General features: G+C 52.3%; 1 protein-coding gene across 1 annotated transcript; it reads left to right on the top strand.

Annotated features, from left to right (window-relative positions):
• The first annotated feature begins 162 nt into the window (after positions 1-162).
• VIPAS39 (VPS33B interacting protein, apical-basolateral polarity regulator, spe-39 homolog) lies at positions 163-10,778 on the top strand. The gene is made up of 20 exons (XM_032189030.1): positions 163-203; positions 290-382; positions 467-566; positions 1,363-1,506; positions 2,153-2,191; positions 2,519-2,583; positions 3,494-3,550; positions 4,481-4,573; positions 5,227-5,260; positions 5,708-5,810; positions 5,897-5,924; positions 6,117-6,190; positions 6,750-6,825; positions 7,123-7,257; positions 7,819-7,860; positions 8,279-8,368; positions 8,785-8,871; positions 9,256-9,345; positions 9,527-9,631; positions 9,859-10,778. The coding sequence occupies exons 2-20, from the start codon at positions 290-292 to the stop codon at positions 9,877-9,879; spliced, it is 1,476 nt and encodes a 491-aa protein (XP_032044921.1). The 5' UTR covers positions 163-203; the 3' UTR covers positions 9,880-10,778.
• Positions 10,779-10,866: the final 88 nt, after the last annotated feature.

Below are 10,866 nucleotides of genomic sequence, written 5' to 3'. Positions count from 1 at the left end.
CGGCTGCGGGGTTCCGCCGCGACTTTTCGTTCCGCCCGGCTCCCCTCAGGAGCCGCCCGCGCGGGGCACGCCGGGACTCGTAGTTCACGCGAGGAGCAGGCGAAGGGCGGGGGGGCGGCGGGCGGACTACAAGTCCCGGCGTGCCCCGCGCGCGCGCGGCGGCCGCCCTTCCTCAGCGGCCGGTGCCTGAGGCGTGAGGGGAGGTGAGCGGGGAGCGGGCGGCGGGCGGGGGCCGTGGCGCTGAGGCGCTGAGCCCCCCGTTGCTGTGGCGCTGCCGTTGCCGTTGCAGATGAGCCGGCCGCGGGCGGACGAGGAGGAGTACTGGCACAGCTCCAAGTGCCGGGCCTTCACCTTCGACGACGAGGACGACGAGCTGTGCCAGGTAGGGGCCGGCTGCCCCGCGGGGCCCTCCCCCGGGGCTCCCCGGTGAGGCGGCCTGAGGCGAGCCCCCCGTGTCTGTCCGCAGCTGAAGGAGTCCAAGCGGGCGGTGAACAGCCTGCGGGACATCGTCGACGATGAGGAGGACGAGCTGGAGAAGGTCAGCTGGAGCGGGGAGCCCGTGGGAAGTGAGTGCAGGCCCCGGGGTCTCCCGAGGCCCCCTCCCACCCCTGCGGGTCTGTGCCCCCGCTGCTGGCTGCCCTGCCTTGGAGCTCATCGCCCGCAGGAAGCGTGGCAGCACCTGCGAGCCAGCGAACATTTTACATGGGGATCACCCGCAGAGCCCCTTCCTGGCCTGTGCTGCAGCTCCTCCCAGCAGTCCGTCCTTTGCCTTTTCCCATCCAGTGTCTCTGCCCATCAGCTATTTTGTTGTACTGCCCTGTCCTAAAGCATGTGAAAAAATGCATGAAAAAGGGAAACCTGTGTCTTGAACAAACAGAAGAGAGAGGAATGCATGTGAACATTGACAGCTGTTTTGTCAGTGCGGGGAGGAAACCTGTCTTAGTTCCCCATTGTCCAGGGAGGTCTGCTCTTATTTGTCTGTTATCTGAGGCAAGACAGGGATTCTCTGTCTTGGCTGCGTACCTGTAGAGCATGGATGATGCTTTACCTCATAACAGACACCCAAATGTTGAGTAGCATATGCTTTTCTTTTTAATACAAGCTATAACAAGCTGTACAGCATTGCTGTACATTGCTGCAACCATTTCCAGAGGGCAGTAAGCAGCTGTTTGACAAGTACTGTTACATGAGACTGGGATTCTGCACAGTGCATCCAGTTAGCACCAGGTGTCAGACTTAACCAGGACAGTTAGTGCAGAACTGACCAATTCACCCTTGATAATATTCCTGCCCTGCTGTAAGAACTTTGTTTGCAGGGTGGTTTCTCTTTCCCTGTTCTGAATAACCTCTGTCTGTGCACAGGCATCTCCTGGTCAATCAAAGAGACCGCCTCCAGCAGCTCTACCTCCCTGGAGGGCCGAGACTCCAGCCTACAGAAGGGCTCTTCCTCCAATGCCGCTTTACCCAAGCAAGTTTCCTCCTACTCCCTAAGCAGCCTATTCAAAGGTGAGGTTCCTCATACACAGTACAGGCAAATGGCTTTTCCCACAAGAATATCAAGGGGAAATCAAGTTACCTTATGTAAATCACTAGTAAGAGTATTACAAAACAGGGAAGCTCCAGTCCCTCTTCACTGTGAGGGTGCATCTGTCACCGGTCAGAAACTGGTGACTGCGCCTGCCTTGTGCAGAAGACAGGCAGCTCTCCCATAGTGGGAGGTGGCTTTGGGGATTTTGGCTTCTGATAAGCTAGGCTCCACAGAATAGCAAGGTAGAGCACAGCACTTCACAATCTGTTTGCACAGTGGAAAAGAGCAGGCTGCAAAAGGACCGGTTTGATCCATGCAGGCCTCACCTGACCCTCATTGGCTCGCTGCTGCTGGTAGCAGTGTGCAACATGGGATAGTGTGCAGCACGGTTTGTGATGGCACAGGCTATTTCACATGGTTTGTGATGGCACAGGCTATTTCAAAGCCTCAGGCTGCAAGCAGGTGAGCCCCAGCTATGCCAGTGTGGCACGTATCTCTGCAGAGTGGCCTGTTCTGCACTCGCATGGCTGCAGCTCACCGGACTGCAGTCTCGACCCGTGTTCCCTCTGCAAGAGATGTTACCAGAGCAGAGACACTCTTTCATGAGTTTTGTTTTGATTGCAGGACGAAACAAACTTCCCAGTTTACAGTCCCTTTCGGATGGTAAGTTCAGAACCCCTGCGTCATTTTGGGATGGGTGTAGGTTTGCATAAACCACAGCATTTCCAAAAAAAGGTGGTGTCATCTTCGTGGTATCACAGAAATGGGTTGTCTGAAAGTTGTTCAGCAAAGCAGCAAAAGGGTTGGCGTGATGATTTGAGGGAATCCGTTTATGTACAACTGATGACTGTTGGGTTTAAAGCAACTTTGTATAGCCATTTGATGCTTGCGTTTGGGTCTTCTGACACAGAAACCAAGGACAGGGCAGTTTTGGAAGTATGTATGAGTCAGGATTTTGTTGTGCTCCTCATTTTTGTCCTTCCCTTTCAGCCCTCTCGGACACAGGAGTTAAAAACTATGCCCCAGAGCTGCGCAGACCGAAAGCTGAGTACAAGGTGAGCAGCCCATGTTTGTAGTGCTGAGATGAGAGCTTTTTGTGCTCTGAAGGTTTTATGGGAATTGATTAATGGCTATTTCAGACAGCAGAGGGCAACGCAGGGATTAGGACAGGGAGCTGCAAAATGCAGGCCCAGTGCTGATTTAGGTGTTCTCTGCCCTTACCCAGAAATAGGGAGCTTTGCTGAGGGTATTGGTTATTCCTTCCCCTGCTGAAGGCCCAGCAGTCTCTATGAAAAGGATTTCTAAATAGCGCTTTGCCAGTAAACTGCTTTCATGTTTGGTCAGATGAACTGTGTGCTCCTTAAAAGAAACCTAAAAGTTTCTAAACTTCTTGTTCATGAATCCTTGGGACAGGGAGGGCACAGACATGGGGCACCAGCTGGCAGGAGCATTCTTCTCCCATAGAGGCAGTGCTAGGTGCTGCAGAATCCAGGAGTTCTGGGGACTGGGTGAATTCCTCTTGTCCCAGCCCAGCAGGTGTGAGGCTGTGGTTCCCTGTCCACAGGTCCGGACTGTGACAAGGCTGAGCACACATCCCCAACAGCTGCAGACGTGCACAGTGCTAGCACAGCTGGCCACACAGATGAACACAGACAGAAACCGGTGCCTTTACCAGCAGACATAGACACACAGCGTTCAAGCCAGACGCTGAGCCTCCTTTCTATCTGACCAATATTGAATTCTACCAGTGGAGTATAAAAGCACTCTGTGAGCCTTTCCAGTAGCTCTCTGTGCCCTTATGCTCGTAACATCTGACCTGCAGTTATATATTGACTTGAGACACTCGTGTGCAGTGGTTCCCTAGTAGGGAGGAACTGGATCAGCTTTTTTTATTTTCCCCTTTTATATTTGGGTTTTCAGTAATTTGTTGTTCTCTTGAGTTCCTCTTTCTTTCTCTTGTGGCAGGACTACAGCAGTGATTGGAGCCCCAAAGATACAGTCAGGCGAATGCAGAGGGGCAAGGTAAGAATATTCCTCTTTCATCTGCTTTCAAGAGAAGGATGGGGGGTGCTCCCAAACTGCTTTGTGTTTCTCCATGCTTCTGGCTGTTCCATGAGCAGGAAAGGGATCCGTGTTGCTTGCAGCATCTGGCAGGGATGGTGCTGTGCCTGTCTGTTGCTTTGCCAGGTGGCAGCGCAGAGATCACTGTAGCTCAGGAGCAGCAGAAGACCTGGAGGGTTTTGTTGGGTTATTAACTGAGTCTGCTCAGCTTTGACAGGAGGTACCTGCACTGCTGCACCCCTCTCTACCCTTTCATCTCCATGGGGCTCTGTTTATGGAAGATATCCAAGGCTGGGGGGCTTTATTTCATTGCTTAGTTGGTGGCAAACAGAGGGATGAAGATGGAATCTTAGTGTCAGCTGCCTCAGTTCGCAGTGAGTGCCCAGGAGCTGAGTGCAGCCCTTAAGAGCTGCCTTTGAAGCTGCCTGTCCTTAATAGCTGCCGTGCTGAGGCATGCTGGACAGAGGGCAGGTGGACCAAAGGCTGAGAGAGGCCACAATTACAGGGTAAAGAAGGGGGGAAGAGTCGTGCAGTTCTACTTTTCCATTCTCCTCCGTGGGAAGAACACTATGGAGTTCCCTCCTCCTGTCGGGACTGGTGGTTTGTGGCATGCAGGGAAGTTTGGCCTTGTCTTTGTGCTAAATGTATGGTGTCTGCTGTGCTAACCCAGGCAGTAACGAGGGCTAACTCCACAACCTCAGCTGACAGCTTCCCAGGGATCGCACAGCACATGGCTTCAGCTGAATGGGAAGTCCTCCAGCGGTTGGTGGGGCAGTGAGTTGTGGTACTGAAGGGCTCATGTGGAAAGACTGGGTAACGCCTTAGGGCTTGGTTCAGTATGGGGACTTGCCTGATGTCTCGTATGCCTGCTTGTACCTCTTCTTTCTCCAGGTGTGCTCTCTAGAGAGATTTCGCTCCCTGCAGGACAAGCTGGTGCTCCTGGATGAAGCTGTGGCAGGGCACGATGGGAATGTCATTACAGCCGTGAGTCCTGCTGGGGCCGTACAGGGCTGGGATCCCCTGGGTGACCCCACAAAGGGTGCTTGTGTGAACAGTCAGTTGGCCTCCTCATCTTGCAGGATGGGGTTTCTTTAGCTCAAGTGAAGAAGTTACGGAAAATTGTCAAAGCTTAAGGCTGGAAAGTTCCATATTCCTGCTGGCGTTCCTGCCAGCCTGCAGAATTTATCAGGTAATAACAAGGAACCTGATCCTTCAGCCCTCAAAGGTCTCCTTGCAGCAACTCCTTAAAGGCCAAGGTTTAATATGCTCCCTGCAGCACAGAAGATTTGAGACTTCTCTATTTTTTCTGGTTTCCACGGCATCAGGCAGCAGGTGGAGCTGTGTCAAAGCTTCCCCCATCCAGGTCTTTTAAGTCCTTGGATGCTTCAGGGAAAGGTTTTTCTTTGTCTCTCTAAGCTAAGCTTCAGAGAAGCCAGGCAGCTGCGGCCCTGGCTCACTGCTTGCCCTGTGTCCGGTGGGTTGCAGAATTCAGCTGAGCACTGTAAGAGCTGTGCCTTCAGACACCCTTACAAAAGTTTCCCCAGGCCTTGGCCAAACTTGACAGTTTGCTGTCTCTCTGTCTTAATTCTGGTGAAGACTGGTACGTTCAGCTGAGAGCTGCCTCTCTGTGCTCACAGGTCCTGATATTCCTGAAACGGACGCTAAGGAGAGGTGAGTGTGACTGGGGCGAGGGTTTCTGTAGCGTGTTTCAGTTAAGGACAGAGAGGCTAGTTCTTTACCAGCTGCAAGTCACAGGGAGACAGCAGCCAAAAGTATTGCTGCTTTACTGAGCGTGAAATATTCTTGCAGTGGATGTAATGTGGGAGGGGGGTGGTGGTGCCCATCAGGGTCCCAGAGAGGAGCTTTAAATGCTGGTAGGTGGTGAAGGGGTAAATCAGAATGAATCCGCAGGAGTGGCATTCTGCTGGGAATTCACCCAGCAGCCTAGTGAACGTGTCTCTTCTTCTGTGTTGTAGCCCCTGGAGACTAGGCTTTGAGGTGGGGTAAGGTTGCTGAATCCTGCTAATTGCTTGCAGCTCCGTGCACCGTGCTGAGCCCCCTCTGGCTTGGTTGTGCTAACTTGCTTTGCTCACACGTGCACGTCCCTCTCTCCTGTAGAAATCTTGTTTCGGGAGCTGGAGGTGCGGCAGGTGGCCTTGTGCCACCTGATCCATTTCCTCAAGGAGACCGGTGAGCAGAAGATGCTTCTGGATCTGCTCAGGTGAGGCTTTGCCCAGCCACGTGGCAGATCTGAGCACACTGCTAGGTATCTGCCTCCATTTAATGCTTGCTTAATCCCCTTTGCAGGTTCCTAGACAGGACTGAGGAAGTTGCTGTGAGTATTTCCAGGAGCAGAAGCTCCCTTTGCTTGGTGAAGAGGGTGCACTGAGCATGAAAAGGGCAGGGAGAGGTGGCTGCAGGGTGTCTGGTTGTCACGCGAGAGCTTTGCATCCCTGTTGTGCCCCCTGGAGTCCTGTACATCCTAAGTTCATGAGACAGACTGTGTTTCTTTTCCCTCTCCCTCCAGCTCTCTCAGTATCGGGAGCATTTGAACATCCAGGATGTAGAAAAGAAGAGGGAATTTCTGAAAGGATGCATTGGGTAAGGAAAAACGGAAGAGTGTGGGAGGGGAATGTGTGCTCCACAGAAGCTGGTAATAAAGAAAATGAGACCCCTGTCCAAGTACTGCAGCTTAAATAGTTCCAAAGCTGATGCTGGCTTTGCCTCAGTGGCAGTGGGGTTTTGTGGACATACATGTAATGCAGACAGAAGAATTTGTGTTGATCACTAGTCCAGCATCTTTTGCTACTTACCTGGGGGCAGAAATGCTTTGTGGGCCTTCTGATCGGGTTGTGAAGGGTGAAGGCTTGGCTGCTTGAGCACTTAAGGAAATTGGTAACATCAGCTTTAGGTTTTTCTGTAAGGGATGCCACATAATTTTTTCTTCTGTGGAGCCTGTCTGGGAGAAAGGCAGCTGGAGAGGGCAGTGAATGCAGGGTTGATGGGGCAAGAGCTTGAGTACCTTCTGTCAGGCTGGGAAGAGTAGGGGGTGTTCCCCACATCCCTGTATGTGGAGAGCACATTCAGCAGAGGAAAACATCCTTAGCAAGTGTGCTATGTTAAGAGCTGCTGACTGTTTTCTTCCTGCGTGTCTGGCCAGGCTGCCATTTTCACCTGAGGATATCTCCCACATCCAAGACCATTACACGCTGCTGGAGAGACAGATCATAATCGAGGTATGAACTTTTTCTTTTGCTGGTCAGGAGGTGACCGCAACTATCTGAGATCCCTATCTGTCCCTGACTCCTACCACACTGCATCTAAACAGCCTGCCTGGCTGGTGTAGTTTAACTGCTCTGCAAGCTGCCGTGCCAGACCCAGACCCACGTGTGAAATAGCAGATGTCAGACTGCGTGGCGTGCTGAGGCTGTGCTTGGGCTTTGCTATCACAACCCTCTGCCCAGACCTAAACCCCATAACTGGGTCAGGCAGCTGCCCTTACTCGTGTTCACCCTCTCTGTCTGTTTCCTCAGGCCAACGATCGGCGCTTGGAGACCGCTGGGCAGTCGGAGATATTTCAGAAATACCCTCGCAAGGCCTCAATTCTCAACATGCCACTAGTGACCACTCTCTTCTATTCCTGTTTCTACCACTACACGGAGGCCGAGGTGAGGATGATGTGGTAGAGGACCAAGGTTACATCTCATCCCCGTAGCCCTCAGTATGTGAGGTGTTTAAGGTGGGCACGTTAAGGAAAGAAGGGGAGGAGGTTATTTCATCCCTAAGAGAGACCGGAGAAATGAAGCTACCTCTGCCATCTGGGACCAGGTTGGAGATTTCTTTTTTGCTCTAAGAAAGGACATTCAACCTGGGGTGACCTATCACAGAGTTGCCTCCTAAAAGAAATCACTGTCTTGTGCTGCCTCCAAGCAGACAGAATCAGTCCTTAATCCCACAAGGCTGAGGTGTATGGTTCTGGTCTCTGAAGTGCTGGAGGTGCAACAGCTTGAGAGAATGTAGGGAAAACCAAACCAGAGACCTAATGGAGTAGGTTGGTTGCTCTCTTCTGTCAGTTTTTCCTTTGTCACTGTAATGAGCAAAAAGCTCATAAAGACTTTGATAGCAGGGAGATTCATCATGTACAAGGCAAATGCCTTACAATGAAAGATGCTTGAACCTCTATCTTGGCCTTCTCTGTTGAGTTTGCACTGCCTGTCTGCTCTTTCTAGGGAACATTCAGCAGCCCGACCAATCTGAAGAAAACATTTAAGGTACGTGAGCTTCCTGCAGTGTGGCAGCACCAGCTGGAAACGTGGGCAACTGAATTGTGTTTAGCAAGGGGGCTGGACAGGAGTTTGAGAGGCTCAGCATGGACACAGGGGTTTGGGAGAAGCACTGCATTCTCCTTGGGCAGGCCCATTGTGGAAGCTCAGAAATGCAAGTGGGAGTCATGTGGAGGCTTCCACTGTCCCACTGAGCGGGGCCCATGCATCCTGGCTGCAACAGCACTTGCAAATCCCCATCTCCTGCTCTCTGCAGTGCTGACCATGGTCTCAGGCAGTATCTCACTTCCTTGCCTGGCTGTTTTTGTGGTTTCTGACAAGGCTGGGTGCAGGTGTCGTTCCTCTCCATCCCACGCAGGCCTTCTGAGCAGTGCTAGTGCTCTGACTGCAGCTCTCTGCCTTGCAGATTCCTGATAAGCAATATGTGCTGACTGCCCTGGCTGCCCGTGCCAAGCTGCGAGCCTGGGAGGATGTGGATGCCCTCTTTACCACCAAGGTGAGTTGGGGAAAGCCTTGCTGGGAGTTCAGTTCCAAGTGCTGATATCTCCTCCTGATAGCTGGCTTGTTCCGGAGTTACCAGACAGACTGGTTTCATTTCAGCAGGGCCCAGCAGGGTGTTACAATATATTCCTCCTCTCCCTGAGCTCTGCTGGGCCTGGACTGGCTGCAGCAGCTGCGCCAGAGTCGCAGGCTGCCCTCGTGCCCCTTTACCAAATGGTTCACAGCCAACCTGAGCCCAGCCCCTGGATGAAGGGCTCTGCCAGCGGTGCGTGTGGTGGCTGGTGGGGTGCGTTGCTGGCAGCTGGACAGATGTTATTTCTTCCTTCTCCAGGGGAGAACCAGTTTCTTCCTCTTGCAGTGGCTGGAGGGATTGCCCGTTAGGTTTAACAAAAGGTTTGGCTGTCATTTCAGAACTGGCTGGGCTACACCAAGAAGAAGGCACCTATCGGCTTCCACCGGGTGGTGGAGATCTTGCAGAGGAACAACGCGCCTGTCCAGGTGAGCAAGGATCTGCCTGTGTCCTCTTGGTCTTCACTGGGATTTGAGGCATGATTGATTCCCCAGATGAGCTGCATGCAGAGCAAGCTCTCCACAGTGCACTGCCAGCTTTGTTTGCTATAGTTACTTTCTATATGCTTCATCTATCTGGCAAAGGCTGACCTCATCCCTAGAAATGAGGTAGAACAGGACTTGGAGCTTTGTGAGCAAAGTTTTACTGCCCTTGGAGTCCTTAGCAAACTTGTCCCGGCCACTTGTTGCCTTAGGATGGATGGAGCCAAGTCTGTGTGACCAGTGACCTTGAAAGAATGTGTGGCTGGAGTGAAAGAATGGTGCAGGAAGTACCTGCAGAAGGGAGCTGACACACTCTTCCTTCCCTTGCAGGTGCTGCAGGAATACGTGCGCTTGGTAGAGGATGTGGAGACACGGTTGAACCTTGCCACAAAATACAAGTGCCACGATGTTGTCATAGATGTGAGTCCTTGCTGTGTGTGCGCAGAGAGGGGACAGGAGCCTGCTCTTTCTCCCCAGCTTTCCCATGCAATTTGTTGCTGTGTGCCTGGTGGGGTTTGCTTATTCCTGAGTCTTGGGAAAACTTCCAACTGTGGAAGTGTCCCCTTCGCTCAGATGTGTGCTGGTTTTGCTGTTTATCTAGACGTACAGGGATCTAAAGGATCGCATCCAGCTGATGGCATATAAATGCAAGGTGGAGAGAGGCTCTGCAGAGGAAGAGAAGATAAACAGCATACTCAACAACACGGTAAGAAACACCTGCTTCTTGGTGCAGAAACTCTCGTCAGAGATGGCTCTTGGTTAGGTGTGCAGAAAGGGCATGGCTCTCCTACATTCTTTTCTCCCTCCTGGGAAGCTACTGTTATGTTTGGGGTTACATTCAGTGTAGGAATGTAGGAATGAAGGGTGAAGCTGATAGAAGTAGCACGTCTGCGGTCAGCACTGATGTTAGTCGTGCTTTCTTCTCTCTTTTAGCAAATCCGATGGAAGAACTGAGCACCTGCAAGCAGCCTGCTTGGACGTTGCCTTGCCAGCGAGAGAGGGAACTGCAAAACCTGGTCCAGCGCCAACAGAGCAACTCTGTTACTCCTCATTGCATGATCAGTGTTCGTCAGTGACAGTGGGTGCCCGTGGCTCGTGGGACAGAAGCGTTGAGGCTGGTTGAAGGCAGCGGCTCTGATGCAGCCAGTGAAACCACGGAACTGATCCACCAGGGCTGATTCCTTTCGGAATCTGATTCTCTTTGACCTGGCTGTAAGCCGGGCATGGCTTTTGTTTACAGAGGGAAGTTGCTGGGCAAGGCAAGGGTACGTTTGCTCTGTGTGGTGTCTGAGTTTATAACTAGCAAGAGGAAGAGGTCAGCCACGCTCATGGGTCTCCAGCAGGCAGTGCTGACCAGTCCCTGTAACGTTCAAGCTGGCTTCGGCATCACCAGTCATGGCTGTGGAGAGAGTAAAGCCAACTGGGCTGTGTTCTCCCTGCGTCAGAGCGGGATGGGGGAAAGGGCCAGCTGCACCTTAAAGTCCATTTCTTCGTTTTGTTGTGGCTCACCCTACGAAAAGAAGCGTTTTATGAACTCCTGCAGAGAGGCAGGGCAGCAGCCTCTGCCTGTATCCCCATGCTGGCACTCTGCAGCTCTCAGCAGATACCTTGGTAAGGGGAAGAGCGAGCACGTTCTGCGGAGCTGGTCAGAACCCTGCTGGGTTGGATGGAGAGCCAGGAGCGACCCTTCTCAGTCAGCACAACCCTGCTGGCCCCAGCAATTTTTTTTTCTCAGAGTGTTATGCCAGAAAGGATTGAATTGCACTTTCTCAGAAAAACAACTCCTCAGGCAACTGCTGGCTCCATCCTTCCAGACTTCACTTCCATTCCTGAAATAAAGCTGTCTCTTTCTCCTTGGGCTGTTTATTTCCTTCCTGCATTGAGCACTTTGCCACTCTGTGCAGGTCCTGAGCAATTTCTCACCTTCTGCAAAGTCAGTAT

This window comes from Aythya fuligula, chromosome 5 (assembly GCF_009819795.1).
Source record: "Aythya fuligula isolate bAytFul2 chromosome 5, bAytFul2.pri, whole genome shotgun sequence".
NCBI classification, from domain to species: domain Eukaryota; kingdom Metazoa; phylum Chordata; class Aves; order Anseriformes; family Anatidae; genus Aythya; species Aythya fuligula.
The sequence above is the reverse complement of the archived record's forward strand: the minus strand, read 5'-3'. Positions and strand labels throughout refer to the sequence as shown.